General features: G+C 48.8%; 8 protein-coding genes across 8 annotated transcripts; 1 reads left to right on the top strand and 7 right to left on the bottom strand.

Moving 5' to 3' along the window:
• Window positions 1-40: 40 nt before the first annotated feature.
• B0J16DRAFT_339976 (uncharacterized protein) lies at window positions 41-1,596 on the bottom strand. The gene is made up of 2 exons (XM_046127614.1): window positions 1,298-1,596; window positions 41-1,243 (listed from the first exon to the last, which is right to left on the bottom strand). The coding sequence occupies exons 1-2, from the start codon at window positions 1,413-1,415 to the stop codon at window positions 357-359; spliced, it is 1,005 nt and encodes a 334-aa protein (XP_045985546.1). The 5' UTR covers window positions 1,416-1,596; the 3' UTR covers window positions 41-356.
• A 476-nt stretch (window positions 1,597-2,072) lies between these two features.
• B0J16DRAFT_118204 (uncharacterized protein) lies at window positions 2,073-3,689 on the bottom strand. Its single transcript, XM_046121574.1, has one exon. The coding sequence runs from the start codon at window positions 3,427-3,429 to the stop codon at window positions 2,251-2,253; it is 1,179 nt and encodes a 392-aa protein (XP_045985545.1). The 5' UTR covers window positions 3,430-3,689; the 3' UTR covers window positions 2,073-2,250.
• A 730-nt stretch (window positions 3,690-4,419) lies between these two features.
• Window positions 4,420-6,017, bottom strand: B0J16DRAFT_371442 (S-adenosyl-L-methionine-dependent methyltransferase). The gene is made up of 3 exons (XM_046130409.1): window positions 5,683-6,017; window positions 5,314-5,635; window positions 4,420-5,266 (listed from the first exon to the last, which is right to left on the bottom strand). The coding sequence occupies exons 1-3, from the start codon at window positions 5,919-5,921 to the stop codon at window positions 4,682-4,684; spliced, it is 1,146 nt and encodes a 381-aa protein (XP_045985544.1). The 5' UTR covers window positions 5,922-6,017; the 3' UTR covers window positions 4,420-4,681.
• Window positions 6,018-7,049: 1,032 nt separating this feature from the next.
• Window positions 7,050-7,389, top strand: B0J16DRAFT_339972 (uncharacterized protein). Its single transcript, XM_046127613.1, has one exon. The coding sequence runs from the start codon at window positions 7,107-7,109 to the stop codon at window positions 7,326-7,328; it is 222 nt and encodes a 73-aa protein (XP_045985543.1). The 5' UTR covers window positions 7,050-7,106; the 3' UTR covers window positions 7,329-7,389.
• A 1,431-nt stretch (window positions 7,390-8,820) lies between these two features.
• On the bottom strand, window positions 8,821-9,948 carry B0J16DRAFT_383496 (putative cyclase-domain-containing protein; the record flags this gene model as incomplete). Its single annotated transcript, XM_046131340.1, has 3 exons — window positions 8,821-8,996; window positions 9,041-9,708; window positions 9,755-9,948. The coding sequence occupies 3 exons, from the start codon at window positions 9,946-9,948 to the stop codon at window positions 8,821-8,823; spliced, it is 1,038 nt and encodes a 345-aa protein (XP_045985542.1).
• Window positions 9,949-10,604: 656 nt separating this feature from the next.
• On the bottom strand, window positions 10,605-12,515 carry B0J16DRAFT_339969 (isocitrate dehydrogenase [NAD] subunit 1 mitochondrial precursor). The gene is made up of 3 exons (XM_046127612.1): window positions 12,298-12,515; window positions 11,093-12,102; window positions 10,605-11,039 (listed from the first exon to the last, which is right to left on the bottom strand). Exons 1-3 carry the CDS (start codon window positions 12,328-12,330, stop codon window positions 10,955-10,957), a joined length of 1,128 nt encoding a protein of 375 aa, XP_045985541.1. The 5' UTR covers window positions 12,331-12,515; the 3' UTR covers window positions 10,605-10,954.
• A 654-nt stretch (window positions 12,516-13,169) lies between these two features.
• B0J16DRAFT_118135 (kinase-like domain-containing protein) lies at window positions 13,170-15,880 on the bottom strand. The gene is made up of 3 exons (XM_046121573.1): window positions 15,566-15,880; window positions 15,487-15,517; window positions 13,170-15,436 (listed from the first exon to the last, which is right to left on the bottom strand). Exons 1-3 carry the CDS (start codon window positions 15,645-15,647, stop codon window positions 13,381-13,383), a joined length of 2,169 nt encoding a protein of 722 aa, XP_045985540.1. The 5' UTR covers window positions 15,648-15,880; the 3' UTR covers window positions 13,170-13,380.
• An 830-nt stretch (window positions 15,881-16,710) lies between these two features.
• B0J16DRAFT_303484 (uncharacterized protein) lies at window positions 16,711-19,041 on the bottom strand. Its single transcript, XM_046124675.1, has 2 exons — window positions 18,029-19,041; window positions 16,711-17,977 (listed from the first exon to the last, which is right to left on the bottom strand). Exons 1-2 carry the CDS (start codon window positions 18,582-18,584, stop codon window positions 16,929-16,931), a joined length of 1,605 nt encoding a protein of 534 aa, XP_045985539.1. The 5' UTR covers window positions 18,585-19,041; the 3' UTR covers window positions 16,711-16,928.
• Window positions 19,042-19,457: the final 416 nt, after the last annotated feature.

Genomic DNA, 19,457 nt, shown 5'->3' with positions numbered 1-19,457 from the left:
CTCCCCCTGAACTCTTTGAAGTAAGAATTGTATGATTAAAGTGTTTCAAGCGCTAGTGTATCATATGTATGACTGCTAGTTATAACAAACTCTGCCATCTCGACGCAAACTCATCTCACAACCGATTCTCTGGAACACTCCGGCGGGCAGCTTCTTCTTCGAGTCCGCCTCAGGGCTGATTTCGAGTAAATTTCGCACATCTCATCTATCTCGAGCTGAGCTTGATGTCTTCTCCATGCCTCCTCAATGTTTTCTTTTTCAGTCCATGTGATCTTCCCCTTCGTGAGGCTTTCAACCTGGGCATCCCAGAACTCACCGTATACCTCGAAGAAGAATCTTTCGCGGAAGTCCTCATCCTAAAGACGTAGCGAGGTGCCTTCTTCTGATTCGACTGTTTCCATGGAGCAGAATGTGGTGGATGTCCGTTTTATCATTGATTCCCTCAACCACCTGAGAATACCAGCGAAATCGTGAATGTAATCCTTTTGACCTCTCCGTGCGCTCTCATACACCTCACAGCGGGCGTCTGCTGAGTCGAATCTAATGGCACGGAGCCAGGTGGAGTTAATATTCGATTTGAGGACCGCGCAGACATGGTAGTCGAGTCTCGTGAACCAGTCAAAGGGCACTTCTCTTGAGAGCATGCGACTGTTGTGAATTTCATCACCATATTTGTGCGTCAAGATACTAGCTGTGTATTTAGCAATAGAGTTCTCGGTGTTGTCGTCTGGCTTGATCATAGCCTTGCCTTTCTGAGCGTTCTCGGGTACACTATTGCCTTCGTCGGTAGCAGTAACAGTAGACGGGTCGGGGCATCGTACTTCATAGGGAAAGACAACTAGGCAGTTGAGGCCACCGAAGTTGTATCTCACTGCGCGAAATGGGCGCCTCCAATCTTTTGATGTAATTGTAAGCAGTATGGCATTATGAAGGCCGTCTATGCGCCCGCTTTTGATTTCTTCCTCGTTGTATAAAAAAAGCGTGTTTCCCCAAAGTTGCAATCTTATTTGCCCCAACTCCCGAGCGTTCTCGGGGGTGATGTTGTTGAAATACATGGAACAGCATGCCAAAGTGCCGGCATGGGCAATGATATCGATGTTATCGAATCGGAAGTCAGGGTTCGCGGCTTTAATATTCCTCACCAACGCATTGAACAGCCATCCAAATCCAAACTTGGGAGGAATGTCCAACGGATCCAATTGAAAAGGAAGTTTCGTCGGATGGGAGTATCGAGGCCGCTCGCCTAGCTAAGTTAGTTCGACTGCAAAACAATTCTGCATGAGAAGGAGAGACATGCCTTGTGAGCAAGAAATTTCTGGCATGTATCTTCCCACCGGGAGCGCGTCATCCACATTGAAGTCGCATACGACCTCATGTTCGAGGTCGCGGGTGACTGGAGAGCTGAGAGGTTTCATGTTGGCGAGGAACTCAGTTATAATTGGATATCTTGTCCATCGGTCCTCTGTGGCTGGGATCTCCTCCCTGGCTGGGATCTCCTCCCTGGCTGGGATCTCCTCCCTGGCTGGGATCTCCTCCCTGGCTGGGATCTCCTCCCTGGCTGGATCCTGCCCCTTAGCTGGATCCTCCTCCTTGGCTGGGACCTCTTGTTTGGCCGGGATCTCCTCTTTGATTGGGACCTCCTTTGACTGGGACTCCCTCTTTGCCTGGGATCTCTTCTTTGCCCGGGACTTCTTCTTTGCCTGGAGCCTGTGCATGGCGACGGTGAAGAACCGAAGAGTGGCAGTGCTGACGAGAAATGTATGGAAGGCAAACGAGTGGACAGAAAAGATGCTGCAACGTGATGATGTTGGTCGGTGATGAAAGGCTGAGGTTCTAGCTGCGCCTGAGAAGGCCTTTGTAGGGAGTGATTCATAATGAAGGCAGGCACCGACGATGAACAACCTCCACCAGAGCACCTGCCTCATCCCGCCAACCTTGCTTCCTTCCCGTCGGGATCTCAGAAGAATTGGCCGCCGAGGCCAAAAGACGAAATAATTTGGTCATCTTGTGCTAGCTCAAAGGACATCTCTTCTGACATTCACCTGCTTCCTCAACATCACCTCTCACGTCCACAAACATAGAAAGAACTGTGTATTGGAAAGAGCATCGACATTACGTGGCATTGCTAACAAAAGGTATCTGAATCCATCCCAACAAAACGCCTGTTCATTTTCATCCCAGAACAGCGACCCCAAAACAATCTCATTAAATGACCGTCGTCGCTTTTTACCCAAAACAAATTCCATCTCATTATCTATGCTTGTGCTCCTCTGATGTCTCATTATGAGAAGGCAATTCCGCCGCGAAATTCTGCTGCTGTCCTATCGCAGGCGATTGATATCCTCCCGTGGATTGAGAGAATGCGCTGTTGCGGTCGCCCGCAGATTGGGTTGACTGCGACCATCGTGGATCGTAGGATCCTGTTGAGTTGCGGTAGTTGGCGGGTGGGTGACCCGGACTTGGCTGAAGACCTGGGGACTGCTGGGGGTGGTAGTAGTCACCAGGCAATTCCATGGGGAAGCTCTGGATGTTGGTCTTTGGAGGGACGGGCGGTGCTTGTTGCTGGTATTGGCCAGGTGGTGGTGTTTGATTTGGGTAGACGTATGGGCTTTGCGGGTATTGAGAGCCGCTGTTGTCGGGGTTGGCGTAATGGTATGTTGGTGAGCGTTGAGGTGGAATGGGCTGTTGATATCCGTAGGGCTGTTGGTACGAAGGCCCTGGGCTCGCAGATACTGAACCAGGTCGGGGAATAGCGTATTGAGTGTCTGGAAGACCGGTAGCCTGGCGTTGAAGAGCCTCCTGTCGAGCTTGACTACCCTCCGATCGATCATTCGGATTATACGTCTTGAGCTTTCCATCCTGGAACATAGCCTTCAACAGACCAGCATCAAGAAGCTCAGCTTTCTTAACCATGCGGTTAACCATATCAACACTAGCCTTTCTCGACTCCGCCTTGACAAAACCCATCAGGGTAATGTTCGCCTTGAGATCAACATCAGTACGAAGATAAAGACCCTCCTTCGGCGCACCAAGCTGCTCAAGACCAAGCTCCGGCTGCTCCGGCGGTTCAATACCGGGTTGATTTCCCATAATACGGTACTTGTTCCTCATGTCGATACCGAGAGGGATATAAATATGACTCTGCATGCCCCATGGCATATCGTGGAAGCAGCCATTAAAGGTAAGCTTTCCGGAGCCCATCTTTCCCAAGCCAGGGAGATACTGGATGCGCTCGGTGATCTCATACCAGGTGCTGTAGTACTCGTCGGCGGCGGCATTGCGAGGTGCGGGGATGGGCTTGTGGCTGAGGACGAGAGGGTTTAGCGTGATGATTTCGCTGTGGGAGTGCAAGAGGTCGATTGCGAGTTGTCGCGGGATGAAGCCCGGGATGGGCGTGATGATAGTTAGGGTCTCCTTCTTTTTCAACATGATGACGGTTTGTTATGGTGCAGTATCGGGTTGCGTGTTTCAGCTGCAAGGTACGATGCTTGCAGCCACGATCGGTAAGGCTCCCAAATATTCAGTGTCGGCCCAACATCCAGAGTCGTCGTATCAATCGTAAAAACGTGTCGCTAACCAATTCACTTCGTAGACGCTTTATCTTTCCTTCGTAAGTCGCTTTATCGCGCTGATTAATTGACGACACCTTGTGTTCCAGAGCTGAGGAGGGGGCAGAAAGGGTTTCGCAAAAGTTGAGGGGGACACGAGGGTATTAAGTCAGTTTGGAGCGAACAGGGATCTAGACCAGCCACTGGGGACCAAACTGGGACTGTGTGATGGAATCACTTGGCCTGTCTTGGGCTAATGTACTGTAATTGTTTATTAAACCGCCACGACAGATGAGATGACGTGAGACGGGCTGTTCCATTTGCTGGGCGATAATGATCAACCGCCAAAGCGACCAAACAAGGGCCGACATTTCAATACCCAGAACATCATGTCGTAATTCTCTTGATTAGACCGACTCTTTTTCTCCCTTCCTTCGTCTCATTCGGCAGATGGAATTCCGGGGACCTCGCTTCAGCCCTGTCCCCACGATGACCCAGTAGCCAAGACCTGCGCCTCAAGATCCGCGACGTATCTCATACTATTCGCAGAGGGGATCAATCAGCACGGAATGGTGAGTATCCGAGAGAGGAACAACACTGCGCCTTTACATCTGATCGCTTTTTGAGAGTCACTCGTAAATTAAATTTGTCTTTTGACGCGCGGTCGCAGAGGCTGGGTGAGATTATAGCTCTGTAGGTACCTAAGTTAGCTCCGTCCGGATTACAACACCAGAGGCCGGGGTCTGTTCGTCTGCTCTTATCGATAAGAGTTAACCTTAGATAAGAGATAAGCTTTTATTAGGGTTGTTTCACTGTAGGTATGTTGATGTAATTTCCAGCAAGCCAGGTTATGAGCGGTCAAGGATTATATCTTGGTTGCTCAGCTACAAACAGAAATATCAAGTCTATTGGTTTCATATATATCTGTTTAATTCCCGCTTACGTGCTGCGCCTTATTACTGCTGCCCGCTCATTCTCAGCTCGGTTCAATTATGGAGTCAGCCCTATGGAAGGATCTGTGCTGATTGCTAGCTAGACGATGTTGTAAGTGGGAATCCCAGGTCTATATGTATTAATACTCTGCATTATTGCTCCTCTATTCTATCCATTATACCAACACGTAGACACCTCTCCTAAATAGTTTCCTCAGGGTTCTTCCCTACCATCAAATACATAGGTGTAAACAACTTCCTCTTCCCACCCTCGACCAAAGCATCTGCCCCCTTGGCCAATCCATCAGCCGTCTTCCTCGTTCCCTGCGGCGCAATCCTGCACGTCTCCAACAATCCAATCAGATTATGCATCACCAATCTCCCCCACTTATTCATTCTGAATACCGTCAATAGATCACTCCAGCTCTGCGCATATCGCATGTCACTGTCCAACGGCCAGTACCACGGTGCTGGTCCGTCATCTGTGGCTGCGAGATCCTCGTGGTGGAGTAGTTCGAATCCTGCTGCTTTGATGGCTGATAATCCGTGGTCGATCTTGAACATCTGTGCGATGCCGTCGCCTAGTTCGATGTCGAGACGGATACGTCGTTGTTCCAGGTCGTCGTTGTCGTAGGCGTCTGTCATGAGCCACTCGTAAACGCCAAAGATGCCGCCTGGTTTGAGGACACGTCGGATTTCGCTGTAGACGCCTTCTAGGGAGGGGGCGTGGACGGTTGCTTCGATAGCATAGACGGCGTCGAATGAGTTATCAGGAAAGGGCATTTTCTACCACTGTTAGCTCTCTCATCCCGCCATGAAAACGATTTACTAACCATGAAATCGCCCTGAACAAATTTGAGTTTATCAGACAGTCCCTCCTTCTCAGCATAGATACTCGCACGTGAGACTTGATACTCGTTGATATTCAAACCAGTAACATGAGCTCCGGTAAACTTGACGATCTCTCGAGCAGGTCCACCGACACCACATCCAACGTCGAGGACTTTCATCCCAGGTTTAATGCCAATGTTGTGTGCGAGGTAGTGTTCGTGTCGAGCGATGGCTTGATGGAAGGGTTCACCGTAGGCGAATCGACAGAAATGAAAACTTTGAGACCATCCGTACTCGTAGAGATCTGTGGCGAGGTTGTAGTATCTGTTCAGTCAGTGAGAATCGTGTGAATCAGAGCTGTCATGACTTACTGTCTTGTCAAACTGGCGTAGTTATCAGTTCTCTCCTGCCTGACAGCTTGTACTTCATCTTCGGCCTTCTTGTTATCGAAGTACTGAAAGTACTCGTCGACGGCGGCAGCGTGGGCTTTGTTGTCTTTGTTCATCATGGCTCGCATTCCTCCCCTTGATTCTTTTGATTTTCGGTGAAGAACATTGTCGAAGGCTGAGTTCTGGGCCTCGTCGTAGGAAATCAGTTCGTTGGTTGACATGTTGGCGGTTTAGAAGAGAAAACTAATAAAAGAGAAGAGGGTTGATGAGCTGATTTATGGTCTGACTTTAGGAGAGATTTGTTTACTTATATAGAAAACTTGAAGTTGACATGGAGGCGCCTTTTGATATTCCAAGCCCCTTGGAACATCGATATCTGACTGCATATGCAATCCGTATTCTCTAACTACCTAGGTACTTACAACACTTACATCACAAGTATGAATACTTTTACGAAAACGAACAAGAACATTGCAGGAGTTGTTATCTCGGACATACTTGTGGTTTGTCAATACAGAGTACGAATACGAGACATGTACCCGAATGCGAGAACTGATAACGAAAGCTCTCTACACCATAATGACCCGGTTTAATACGTCTAGAATATCGCTCAGGATCTGATCTGATCTATAGATGTGAATCTCAGCCAATCGGATTGCTCATGACGCCCGTTTATCTCGACGCGAGCCTGTTCCTGCAGGTCGCTTACCAGCGCAACGGTTTGGAGATCCTTGGCGATGTTGCGTCAAATGAACCCCCCTCTGCTGGTCTTTGAACTGTCGGTCTACTACCACTTACAGATGGCGTATTGTGCAGAATGTATGCAAACGTACAGAGTAGTCCGTAGTTGAACTCGACAGTGTTCGTATTCGCGCCGTCGAATCCGAGTTCGTCCGAGTTGTTGGATCCGAGCTGTTCAATCGGGAAGAGTGAGTGCAGTTAAGTCTGTACAGCCTCACCAAGTATTAATTAAGGATTGGGACACTGTCAATTTATCTAAACGGGATCCGTAACTCTATTCGCAAGGCACAGGAGGATGGCTTCTGTACAGCGTCGCCGACATGGAGCACAACTGCCACTCCAGTATACAACATCGGTCAACCAACTGATCTCCTAGCTGTAGCTGACGACTCTATGAGCTTGAGAACAACCTTTTTCTATGCGCCTCAGACCGACCCAACAGTCTATAGTTATGGCCAGGATGGTCAGGCACCCCTTACTCTGGCCCTATCAGTTACGTCCTCCAGGGCGCTCCGAATTACGTTGTCAACTCCATCACTCATACCAACAACCCAGCTAAGAACTCTCTATCGTTTGAGGTCCGCTTGCAAAAGTCATACAAAAAGGCTCTTGTCAACAACTAAGGAAGAGGTTGGTTAGGTTTCGAGTCGATCAAGACTCATAACATGACCGACAATATTATTACCGTCCAGAGCTACCTCCAAGCCTTGCCAAAAACTGGTATCAAGTCCAAAATCGAAACGCTCAACCTTGACAACAACTTCTTGTCATCTCAGACCACCGATTATCAGGCAACGTGTACTGTGAAGAACGAATGGGACATTTACCTCATGAACAAGACTTTCGACAAGACCACAACTGGTGATAAGCAGGATAGAGTGCAATAAGGGGGAAAGCTTGTCATCAACACCGTAGCTCTCCACGCAATGACTTCCCACACAATGGATCGGGAGATCATCGCCAACACAGTCGTGATGGCCCCATCGCCCGACCACAAGTCCCATCGATGGCAGACAGCTCCACTGGGAGTCCTGTCCAGCTAAAAGACTAGGTTATGTCGTTAGCTATTGGGGGATCTGGGATTCAATAGAGCTCCATCCATGAACATGGGTAGGTTAAAGATGATATCGTTATAGTGCTGAATCAACATCTAAACTTTGCCCCCAGGACTTCCCAACTGGGGACACCATCTACAGCCAGGCACCACAAGTCTAAACTGATCGTTTGCTCCTAAGGCTCTCCGCAGTAATTCAGCGGCTTATGTCTTTATCTACGATTATGGATGTACCTTCCGCAGCTAACATTTGCTCCTCCTTCACATTTGCATGAAGGTTGCTATGGTACCATCCCCAGTCAAATTTATTATTACCTCCCGTCCTTCCCTCTTTCTTTCCTTCTATAACCAAACTTATCGTTACTTCTACAAATATAAGTTCCCACGCCTCCCTTTGCTTCCTTTCTCCTCCATCTCTTCATCTCTCTCAGGCGTCCCATCACACTACCCCGTTTCCCGTCTACAACAGTTTGACATTGCCCGAGATGCCGACAGCACAAGAATAAAAGGAACACGGGTAACAAAAGAATTGTCCTCTAAGGCTCAGGGCGCCAAAATAAAGTAGCCTAAGTGTTTTTCTAACCTCTCATAAGGTAACTAAATTATTTCGTCTCTTATGCTCCCGGGCCAATTCTTCTGATACCCTGATACAATCCCGTATACAGGAAACGAAACCGGATTTCAGACTACTCTTTGTCCACGCGGCCTGTTCCTTGTTGTTCCTTTAGACTGTCTAAAGGATGAGGGCTGGCTCAACCTTCAGACCGCCTCCCAGGAGCTCAGTAACAGAATTGCACAGCCAATATCGTTGGTCAGGTACTGTAAGTCACACCCAATTGATAGTTCTTATACCCAATACTAACAGAACCCAGTGCTTAAGTCAATACAGGAGAAAGATCCAACCGCAAGTTCTGAAGATACCAAGAAGAGGGACCGAAGGCAGGCGGAAATTGAGATTTGTCGCAAACGAGATGGCGGCCCCTGTGTCTTAACTGGTACTATCAACAGAGAAGCTGCACACATTTTACCGCATTTCTGGAGTTCCTGCAAAGTGAACACAGACCGAACTGGACGACTCTCTGAAGCTCGAGCTGTCACAATGCCTGGCGATCATGGTCCGGCACACATCAAGATCACAACCGCTCAATACGGTAGCCACACATAAAATATCTCTCAGAGAACTTAAGTTAAAGTTTTTCTTACTCATTCTATTTCAAGCATTCTGACAATTTTAAGTCTGTCATCAGGTTGCTCACTGACGACACTGACAATATGAGGGATTCCACAACACCAGGAATTCTATGGTTGCGACTGAGATACAGTCTCTAGAAGATAGCCAGCGCATTCGGCGGCGACCCAATCAATCCAGGCTGATTCAGAGGTGTCGAAGTAATCATGAACGAATACCTCTTCTTCTCCCTGCAGTACAAAGCCAGCTTACTCAAATCCCACAACTCTCCAATTGGCATACCAAAGAAGCTCAAACAATACACATGAAGCACTACCAAGTCAGCGATAACTCTTCACTTGGATATAAAAACTTACCGAGGTCTTTCATTCCACCGATAGATCCATCGGGCTTCAATGGAGGAAACGCTTCGAACGAGCTTGAGTCTGACGCAGCTGCAGCAAACCGCTTGTTCCATAACCATCTCGCAGTCTCTTCACAGCCGTGAAGACCGGTGAGTTTCGCAGCCATCATTTTGGCCAAGCCTGCAGGATCCATTTTGTCGACGACTTCTGTAGCGGCTGTGCGGATTAGAAGAATGTCACCAGGTTGGAACTCGACGTTCTGGTATGCCGCACAAGCTTCAAGGTCTTCAACCGTAATACAATGTCCGTCAAAGGGATGAAACTCAATGTTCTTCTCTTCAGCGTAAGCAGCGTAGTCGAGTAACACTCCTCGCCCAGCGATACAGCCTCGAGAATGCCAGTGATCTAGCGTGGGCATGGTGTTGGACTCTGTTGAGTCGACAGATAGGGCTTCTCTGGTGGGATTTGTGCCGTTGTAAGCGAGGCCTGAATCTTGGTGCTGAAAGTGACATAGACTATCCCACTGAGAGCTTCCTTGGGTGTTGAAGCTGATTTCATCATCCCATGACTTTCCCTGGTCAAAGGGGAGTGCAGCCATGCTCTCGGGGATGTATAGGATTTTGTGCTCGGGTGCTGCTCGGCCTGGGACATTGAGTTTTGTCATTGCATTGATGGGCCAACTGTAAGGGTCAGTAATGCCCAAATGAGGATAGTAGGAAGATTTACTTGAGAGATATGGAGATACCATCTTTGACTTCTAGAGCAGCGTTGCGGACGACATCTGGAGTGAGAAAGTTGAGTGTTCCAACCATGTCTTTTTTACCATCCTGGTCAAAAACACCCCAGGCACAACCCTTGGGCATGTCTTTGACCTCAGGAAGGTCATCGTAATCTGGTACAGAGCTGAGATTGAATGTCATCTTGGAGCTGGGACTTGAAGAGGTGTTGCAAGTCCGCATTCAACTCGAGTACCGTGTGTATTTTATAGGCATCGTGAGTTTGCTGTAGCCTAGATTGACCCCTGCTTTGCTGGAGCCTGGAGACAAGTTAACTACTTTGGGCTATTTGCAACTATTCGCATTCCCTTTTCAGCTGTCTCGTATAGTCGTACTCGGAAAAGACCCGCACAGAGATCATGATAAGTGGTTGTTTAAACACCAGCTCTTATCGTCAATCGCAGGGTATAGCATTGTCAGCGGAGTATCGACTCAGTACTGTACTTGTCAACAGAATGGGTCGAGTAGAAAATATGAGCAATTGCATGATGCAGCACTGAAAGCTGGTCTACCTCTTAATCAGTGTCCGAACAAGACAAAGTCTCCAAGTAATAGCATAGTAGTGGCAGTCTAAAGTGCTAGTCGGAGAGCGACTAAGTTATTTCGTCTCTTGTATTCTTCCTGGTCAATTATTTTGATACCCTGACGCTCAACCCTCATTCGTCAATTGACTAGACCAATCCTTCGGTGCAGCTTCAACCGAGGTTGTAACAGCTCGGTCTCCGCGATGATAGCGCTCGCCAAGATCCGACAAATGCGCGCAATCCATCAATTCGTACACCTTTACGCTGAGATGGGACTGAGAAAACGCGCCGGGAATTGAAGAGCATTCCGAAAACAAACAGTACACAGAACATCACATATGACACAACAATTGGACTTTACAATATATTCAAGACTGCTCAAGTTCATGTTGCACGTACAATCTCCTTCACTCTGCTATATCTTCCTCTGCTTTTTTTCGTCGCCGCCTCTCTCGTAACGCCTAAATCCGCAGACTCCTCTCGTCATAGGTATATATTCGATCGAGGTAATGGTGGGGGTGTGAGTGATGTGCGTATATTGTCCAAATTGTCTCGTGGACAAGACAAACGAAAATAAAATCAACGCATGGTTTTGTTTTTGGGGGATATCACAAAAGATGCTTCATTTAAACGGTCTCGAGCTTGTCGAGGATGGCACGGGTGAACTCGTGGGTGGTGGACTTGCCGCCCATATCGGGAGTGCGGACCTTGCTGTGAGGGTGTTAGTGACTTAATTCAATTGTAGTTCAAGGATTGAGACTTACCCCTCGGCGATAACGGCGTAGGTGGCCTTGGAGATGCGGTTAGCATGCTCATCGAGACCAAGGTGTCGCAGCAGCATGCTACCGGACAGAAGCATAGCAGTAGGGTTGGCCTGGTCCTTGCCCTTGATGTCAAGACCGACGTGACGGCAACCAGGCTCGAAAACAGCGACCTCACGACCCATGTTGCAACCAGGAACAATACCGGGACCACCAACGAGAGCGGCACCAATGTTGGACAGGATACCACCGTAAAGGTTAGGCATGACCATAACGTCAAACTGCTGAGGACGAGAGACAGCCTGCATGGAGGCGTTGTCGACAATCATGTCGTTGGTCTCGAGAGTGGGGTAGTCCTTGGCGACCTGGTGGAAGGTGCTGCGGAAAAGACCATCGGCGAGCTTCATGATGTTGGCCTTGTGGATGCAAGTAACCTTGGATCGACCGTTGGCGAGGGCGAAAGAGAAGGCGAACTTGGCGATACGCTCAGACTTGGCGCGGGTGATGATCTTGAGGGACTCGACGACACCCTCGACGCTCTGGTGCTCGAGACCAGAGTACTCACCCTCGGTGTTCTCTCGGATGATGCACAGGTCGACGTCCTTGTGGCGGGTCTCGTAGCCGGGGATGTTCTTGATCAAGCTGATGGAAGCATAGATGTCAAGCTCCTGTCGCATGGCGACGTTGAAACTCTGGTGGCCGGATCGGCTGATGGGGGTGTGAAGGATACCCTTGAGACCGAGCTTGTTGCGCTTGAGAGAAGCGACAGACTCGCGGAAAGCATCCTCAGTGCGGCCAGTCTCGAGACCGGAAACCTCGATCTGCTCCCACTCAACGGGGACGTTGTCGGCCTTGAAGACAGTCTTGACAGACTCGGCGACCTCGGTACCGATACCATCACCGGGGATGAGGGTGACAGTGTACTTGCCGCCGAACTTGGCAGGCTTGAAGATGTCGGACTGGACGGTGGCGAAGGATCGGGTGATGGGTTGTTTGGCGACGCCGCGCAGCAGCTGGAAAAGTTAGCGATGATCAATGTCAATTGGTGTATCAATGAGCCATTTGTGTTGTTCAAATCATTGTCCTTTTACAACTTCAACTCTCACTTGTTGCGTCGCAATCATGACATGCATGCCGTCACCAAATGCGGGCATTCCTCCAAATGTACAACACCAAAAAGCTCATCATGACACAAAACAGTAACATACCTGAGCCGAACGAAGAGATCCTCGAGACAACATGATGACTAGGTGGGGGGTATCTTAGAAGGTAGAGAGGAGAGGATAAAAGCTGTCTGCCACGCGAGGAGAATAGAGGGGAAGAATGTTTTCAAGAGTAAAGTTTAGAAGTCATCGACGGGAAGGAAAGAAAGAAAGCAAATCGCGCATGGCCCTCTATTCGTTGCCCAGTCCCAGCCCAGGCTCCCCAAATCCAAGAAAAAATAGCTAATAGGCCCTGGAACTGCCTGAATTGGTGTCGCATTGGCCGAGCTTGATATTTTTTTCTTTCGGCCGCCGATCGGAAAACGCGATTGTTCCGAGCTGTCAGTGGACACCAAGCGCCGGAGCCTTAGTCCTCAAGCGGTAGCTTGTGGGGAGTTACGCCGGCTCGGTCGCTAGATTTTAGTGCTCCAGGGCTCTGTTGGGTTTAGTTTGGCCGACTGAGCTATGGACGCAAACGACGTCACGAATGTCGGACATCAACAAACACGCGAACCATAGGTCAATGAGTCTATAATTTTATGTACTTTATCTGTCTCGTCTGTATACTTACATTGGTATCTATGGATACTCACAATACTGCTGTTCATGCCCACTACAGACATATCATGATACCTTGACACAACGAGCTCTATTCCCGTGTGGAGCATTTACAGCGGGTCAAGCAAATCTTGGCAAGTGTCAGGTCGCAAGCATTGGGTTGTTACTCGGACTTCGTACTTACGAAACTCTCATAATAGGCTCCGAACTGAAAGCAGCAACCAACATCAGAATATGAGCTGAATTCATGGCTGGCGATAACATGCACTTGATAACGCAGACGGCGATGGCTATCATGACTACCAATTAAATACAGACTTTAACTGTTTAATACGTCACTGAAACATGCTTCATATCCCATCATATTCACTGTATGCTATTCCTATTCATAGCATGCCATATATCTTTTGTACGTTCATCCAGACTACTAATCCTTTGATCCTTTATCATCTACCCGCCCGGGCTCATAATACTCATGAAATGTACGATGTCAAACCAAACTCCAAACACCATGCCGGCTCAACACAGGTACTAACCCTGTAGATCTTCATCCTCATCCAAGGGCTCAACTCGTACAAGAATCTCTTCGAGAAGTCCCTCTAAGAAACTGCCAACCTCTCTACCCATACCAACAGGTTCGGCCTTGTCATAATGATCAATCTCTTTGCAGACGTGTGCGAGTTTGTAGACTAGCTTCCTCAACTTCTCATGTGAAGCCTCTGCCCTTTGCTGTTGAGGTGACATCTGAGATGGGGTCTGTCCAGGCTTATACATATGCTGAAGGTTGATCTGTCGCCGCTTAAGCGCTTCTTCCAATGCAGGAAAGATGACATCGTTAAGCGCATCCAATTCACCATTGGGATTAGCTGGCGCAGGTGTAGGAAAGGCCGAGGGGGCAGTAAACTCGGATGGGCTAGGTGAAGATGCCTTTGTAGGAAGAGGTCGAGGACCTTGAGCTCCTCCTGGAACTGGAACAATGACCTGAGGTGTAGGGGCGTGCTGTAGCGACGGCATCCTTTGCTGCGAAACAGCCTGGTTAGGTCTGTATGGAGGGATCTGTGGTAGACTCATTTGCTTGGTGGTTGTTGGCCGTGCTTGATGTGCTGGTGGAGCAGGTGGTAGAGATCGCTGTGGTTGCGGCTGACTCTCAATCTTTGGTTCATAACCCAAGTTGAGCATGCCAACTTCTCGCTGCAGTTGGTCTTGAAGCTCACGATCATACTCTGGAGACTCGGGCACAGGTGCGGTATGTACTGATCGCAATGGTCTAGGGGTGTCTGCACTATCTCTAGTAGGTGCTTTCATGGGGGTCTGCGGCAATGCTCTCGTAGGTGATGAAAATCCCGGTGGTGATGAGAGCCCTGGAGATGGGAGTCCTGGTGGAGGCGAGAGTCCCGGTGATCCGAATCCTGGTGGGGGTGCAAGTCCCGGTGGTTGATATTGTGTCTGAGGGACAGCCTTTCGCTGTGGGCTTGACTGTCTCGAGTTGGGTGCCTTGACAGTTTCAAGCGGTTGAAGTCCATAGTCACGCTTCATCGGACTGGTCTCCCGTCGCTGCTCGCCATAATCCTCCTCGCTTTCCAGAGGTCGTGAAGCACGAGCATTTGTCGCATTCTCGTCCAATGCATTCAGACCTGGTCGATTGAAGATACCTCCACGATCACCAACAAGTCTAACAGTGCCAAAGTCCCACATATCCTCATCAACTCGCTCACGTTCTTGTGGGGGTCGGCCAATGTTGTCAGAACCCCAGTTATCATCATCCTCTCCCTTGTGTGTGGCTGCCCAGCGTTGGTGTCTTTCAATGAGCTCAGTAAGATAAGTTGTCCGCTTGGCCCGTCTAATAAACGGGTGGCGCAGCATATCCTTGGCTGTTGGTCTATCTTTGGGATCCCTCTGTAGACATAATTCAACAAAATCCTTGAAGGCTTTGGTGAAGTTGCCTTCGAGTCTTGGTGGAGGATTTTTGGGGATGAGGAACAGAACTTTCATGGGGTGAATGTCGGCATATGGGGGTTCTCCATTGGCTAATTCGAGAGCTGTAATACCAAGAGACCAAATATCGGCCTTGTGATCGTACCCAGATTGCTTAATGACTTCTGGGGCCATCCAAAAAGGGGTTCCGACAAAAGTATTCTTCTTGGTCATGGTTGCTGAGAGTTGACCCGAGACACCAAAATCGGCAAGTTTAACTTGACCATTGCTGCTAAGAAGCACATTAGCAGCTATAGACGTTAGCGATGCTTTGACAGTGAGCGCAGGATCCTTACCCTTGACATCCCGATGTAGCTTCTTGTCTGTATGAAGATAGTCCAATCCCATAAGCAATTCACGCACAATGATGGCGATGTAATCCTCGCTGATCAATCCTGGCTTCATTAGGTCGGCGCAACTTCCACCTGAGCAAAACTCCATGACAATCCATAGCTCTGCACCTTTCGCGTAAGATCCATAATACTTGGTGACATAAGGGGATTGTAGCTCTGACAGGATAGCGATTTCCTGTATAATATCTTCAACCTCGTCTTCGGCGCTTTCAATGTCGATGACTTTGATTGCAACAGACTGGCCCGTTCGTTTATCGACTCTATATCGTGTTAGCCGTGTACTTGGCAGTGGCGCAAGTTATCGTCGTACCCTTTGTAAACCTTTCCGAAACTACCACCACCTAGACAATGTTAATGTCTGTACACGAATCTCGTACGACACGACTGACCAATGCAGTACTCCTTGGAGTAGAGAAGCTCTGGGTCTAGAGCTTCATTGCCCTCCTCAACGTCATGTTCACGGTCCGCCATTGTATGTTATTTCGTGGAGCTTGTGCTTTAGCAGCTTGTGCTTCGAGTCGCACCCCGTATTGTCGTTCTTTGGTCGAAGGATCAAATCGTATGGGTCGTTCGATGGATACTCCCAGCTTCCTCAGGTCAGAGCAGCGCGTGTAGTCGACTCGGAACAATTTAGAGTGGGATATCGTAGATTTGGCGGTGTCGCTAATTAGTAGCAACCCCACCACTGGAAAAAGAGTCTGGTTTCGAACCGGGCTCGTGGTAACGTCTGTCTCGGGTGGTGAGAATAACAGGAGTGATATGACGGTAAGAGAAAAAAAAGGGAGAGATAAAAAGGGAGATGATGATATGAAGGGAGCCTGAACTCGACCCGAATTTGAGAAAAGAAACGAAATATGCTGTCGCACAGCGCAGCCAATCCCCGCCTACGCAAGGGAAAGAAACAACATGCAGCCAAAACAAGCAGGCGCAAGCTAAAGCTAAGAAGGAGCAACAGCTAGACTAGTGCCTATTACCTTCTGAGGTGTTTTGTATTGTTGCTGTTTACAAGGGCAGGTGGGGGTTGTTGAGGAGCAACCGCTCAGAGACCTGACTGCCAATCAATCAAATGCTCTCATCGAACCTGAATCGATCTGCTCATGGCTCTTCTGTTCCTGGTGTGACCATGACCTTGCCTTGATCCCTGTAAGTGCCCGTCCAGGAGTGGTCCTCCTCCCCGCACCCGACCTGAGCGCGGCCAAGATCTCCAGCTAGGCCTCGACCTTATCTGAATTACGTGCATTCAGAGGATGTTCGCAACAGGAAATGTAAAGTTACTGTTCTCAAGGTTTTGGTGTTTCCATATCTTGACAGAACTACTGGCTATCATTCTATGTTGATCATGGTGAAACACATTAGGAATGCATTAAATGGAGCCGATCGACGGACCAAGCGGCTAGACCAAACGCCATTAGAACAAATCCATGGAAGATTAATTACCATCCAGTTCCTTGCAGCCGTACCTTGCAGGTGGAAATTATGTCTGATGTTTGTCGTATCAATCTTATTCATACGCAATCACAAAAAGTACAGCGTTATCTGAATCATGTATCATTTCTCTCTGGCTATGAGCCTGGAGACGTCTAAAGATAGTATCCTCCCTCCGACTGTAACCAGTCTCAATAATGCTAATTCGAACCTGCCTATCCCACTGACCGCAGTCCAATACACTCCATGGCTCCGATAACTATCTATCTACAAATGCCTGCTGGTCCGTATAAAGAGAAACACGTCTCATCAAATAACATCGCTGGCTCAGTCCTCAATGAACTCAATCATCACTGTGCCCTGCTTCAATCCTGTGTCTGCGATAGTGGCATCCAAATTCTCAATGAGGTCCTGTCCAGCTGGCATCTTCTTGAGTTCAAACTCGATACCTTCCCTGCCTTCCAGAGGTTCGGCCTTGAGCCACTCATAGATTCTGCGCACTTGGTCGTCCAGGTTGAATCGGCGGATAACACGACCAGTTGGATGTCGGAACTGGATACGTGTTGTAGTTGTTGGGTTGGCATCTGGCTCGGTGTGTGGGTTTGTGCCAGAAATCTTAGCCCAAGGGCTTTGCTCGACTGGAGCTTCGGGTTCTTTGCCCTTGCCCATCTCTTCAGGTGCCGGTGACTTTGTCAAAGCATCAGGGTCGTGGACATTGGGTGTTGAGGAACCTCCACTTCCGGAAGCACCCTCCAAGCTGTTCTTGAGAGCCATTTCTAGCATCTCATCCTCGGTCATACGGTCAACGTCCAACTTCTGTGGCTTGCGAGCTGTTGCTTTGGCTACAGGGTTCTTGCTGTTGGCCGCAAGACTGTAGCGGTCCAGAAACTCGGCGAGCTCGGCATGGAACTCCTGAGCAGATGGGAAAGGTCTGCCATTCCACACCTTGACCTGCTCACCAGTTCGTGGGTCGATAATAGAGACGTGAGGGTAGTTGTCGGGATTTTGGTGACTTTCGTTGGGAAAGTAGAATGTAAGAAACTCCTGAGCGTCAGGGAAGTCCTTATCATATTGGAGAAAGATGAAATTCTCTCCAACAAGTTCCTTGACAGACTTGTCCTTCCAAACATCGCGGTTCAGGGCCTGGCAGTTAAAGTCGTTCATATCCTGGAGGTTAACCATGATCCACTTCTTGTCCTCCTTGCCCAGAGTACGCGCGTCATCCCAAGACATTCGTGCCATCAAATCATAAGGAGGACGGAACAGATCCTCCAATCGTCGCGCATGAGCACCATTCTCGTTGGACGTTGAAGGTGCGGAACGTCGCTCGGGGTCGGCCCATATTTGCTGAGAAAAGGGTCCTCCTGCACGGTTGGCTATTCGAGTCAGTACAGTACCGAGACATACAGTAACACTCGGTCACTCACGTGGATTTTGCCTCCGCCGTTGTCTCAGCTGCTCAAGGAAAGCTGCCTCCATTCCGTCGTCATTCTCACCACCACCCCAACCAGGTGCTACCAATGTCTCGGTTGTTCGCGCAATTGGTGCTCGCACATCATCCGGGTTTCCTCCTGATCCAGACCCTTGGTTACCTCCATATAGTTCTTCCTGCAGTCGCTTAGCCATAGCCGCATCCTCTTCTTCTTGTGCCATAGCAGCCGCGTGAGCAGCAACAGCTCTGTCGTTGGCGCCTTCATTGTCGCTAAAGTCCTCGAGCTGCATGTCCTGGTCATCGTCGCTATCGATGTGGATAACTCCCGCCGAATCTTGTCTGCCAATGTTGCCTCCTGATGGTGCCGCAGGTGTTGTCGCTGACTGTCCGGTTGAAGAAAGACCAGCTCCCACACCAGAAACCAGGTCAGGGTTTTCGTAGAATAGTTCGATGGCACGCTCAAAGTTACCAGCAGTCATTTCAAGGAAGCTGCGGGCGACATCGGTGCTTGCGCCAGTAATGGCCATAAAGGTGGAAATGTTGTCGTCCATGACGGCGACGCTTCGACGAGGGGTATCGGTTTGCTAGTATATGTTGATATGAATAGATCGTCCGTATACGATTTAAATCGGAGATCGAGTGACAACACGTCGGTTGGTGATATCGCAAGGTTCGGTGTAGCTCTTGTAGAAGCAGAATCAATGCCCCGCTGTTATCATAGCGGGGAGGAAGGTTAAATAATCGCTCGCTCTGAAAGGTCCACGTGAAATAAGATAAAGTTGGTATAGCGTTTGTTCTCTGTCAGCTCGTCAAGACAGATTTGATATATGAAAGACGTTGCTGCACATGTAACGTTTGGGTGCAAGGCAAGAGTTGAAGATTGAAGTGAAGCACAGACATCAAGACAGGCACCCAACCACAGTGACGCAACCGGATTAGTGGAGCTAAATGTTCCTTCTTTGGAGGGGCAAGTGACAGGGGATTAAAGAGAACGGTGGCGGAATATCGATGACGCGACTGCTGAATGAGCTTACCCTGGAGGAGGATGTTTGTAGTGTTCTGGATTAGTAGGTAGGACGTATTAGTCAGAAAGTCTTCAATATTGACATTAAGTGCATTTTAGAGTCTCTTTATTTAAGCTTAATAAAAGAGAATAAGCGTCGTTGGACGTGGTTAAGTGTGCTTTCGTAAAAGGGTTCGTCCATACTACACTTTTGTATGCACGACTTTGTTCCACAAACGCTGCACCAGATATTCAAGCACATTCGACACCCGCCGACTTCAAGCTAGGTGCAGAAAAACGAGACGTAAGATGAAGATACATTTCTGCATCTAGGCTCTGAGTGAAAACAACAAGTTCTTGATGTGAAGATATTGATTGCCTGGTACATGCATTCACGGGCAATTTGGGTGTACACCTTTCA

This window comes from Fusarium flagelliforme (assembly GCF_020744385.1).
Source record: "Fusarium flagelliforme strain FIESC 12 MPI-CAGE-AA-0113 chromosome Unknown B0J16scaffold_3, whole genome shotgun sequence".
Lineage (NCBI taxonomy): Eukaryota > Fungi > Ascomycota > Sordariomycetes > Hypocreales > Nectriaceae > Fusarium > Fusarium flagelliforme.
The sequence above is the reverse complement of the archived record's forward strand: the minus strand, read 5'-3'. Positions and strand labels throughout refer to the sequence as shown.

Bases quoted from the DNA above. Each gene is read 5' to 3' on its own strand.
- B0J16DRAFT_339976 (XM_046127614.1), bottom strand. From the start codon at position 1,415: ATGAAACCTCTCAGCTCTCCAGTCACCCGCGACCTCGAACATGAGGTC. The intron at 1,244-1,297 runs GCATGTCTCTCC...TAACTTAGCTAG, and splicing joins AGAAATTTCTTGCTCACAAG to GCGAGCGGCCTCGATACTCC.
- B0J16DRAFT_118204 (XM_046121574.1), bottom strand. From the start codon at position 3,429: ATGTTGAAAAAGAAGGAGACCCTAACTATCATCACGCCCATCCCGGGC.
- B0J16DRAFT_371442 (XM_046130409.1), bottom strand. From the start codon at position 5,921: ATGTCAACCAACGAACTGATTTCCTACGACGAGGCCCAGAACTCAGCC. The intron at 5,636-5,682 runs GTAAGTCATGAC...CTGACTGAACAG, and splicing joins TACGCCAGTTTGACAAGACA to ATACTACAACCTCGCCACAG. The intron at 5,267-5,313 runs GTTAGTAAATCG...TAACAGTGGTAG, and splicing joins TTGTTCAGGGCGATTTCATG to AAAATGCCCTTTCCTGATAA.
- B0J16DRAFT_339972 (XM_046127613.1), top strand. From the start codon at position 7,107: ATGACCGACAATATTATTACCGTCCAGAGCTACCTCCAAGCCTTGCCA.
- B0J16DRAFT_339969 (XM_046127612.1), bottom strand. From the start codon at position 12,330: ATGTTGTCTCGAGGATCTCTTCGTTCGGCTCAG. The intron at 12,103-12,297 runs GTATGTTACTGT...TAACTTTTCCAG, and splicing joins GATCTCTTCGTTCGGCTCAG to CTGCTGCGCGGCGTCGCCAA. The intron at 11,040-11,092 runs GTAAGTCTCAAT...ACACCCTCACAG, and splicing joins TACGCCGTTATCGCCGAGGG to CAAGGTCCGCACTCCCGATA.
- B0J16DRAFT_118135 (XM_046121573.1), bottom strand. From the start codon at position 15,647: ATGGCGGACCGTGAACATGACGTTGAGGAGGGCAATGAAGCTCTAGAC. The intron at 15,518-15,565 runs GTCAGTCGTGTC...AACATTGTCTAG, and splicing joins CTCCAAGGAGTACTGCATTG to GTGGTGGTAGTTTCGGAAAG. The intron at 15,437-15,486 runs GTACGACGATAA...AACACGATATAG, and splicing joins TTCGGAAAGGTTTACAAAGG to AGTCGATAAACGAACGGGCC.
- B0J16DRAFT_303484 (XM_046124675.1), bottom strand. From the start codon at position 18,584: ATGGACGACAACATTTCCACCTTTATGGCCATTACTGGCGCAAGCACC. The intron at 17,978-18,028 runs GTGAGTGACCGA...TGACTCGAATAG, and splicing joins ACGGCGGAGGCAAAATCCAC to CCAACCGTGCAGGAGGACCC.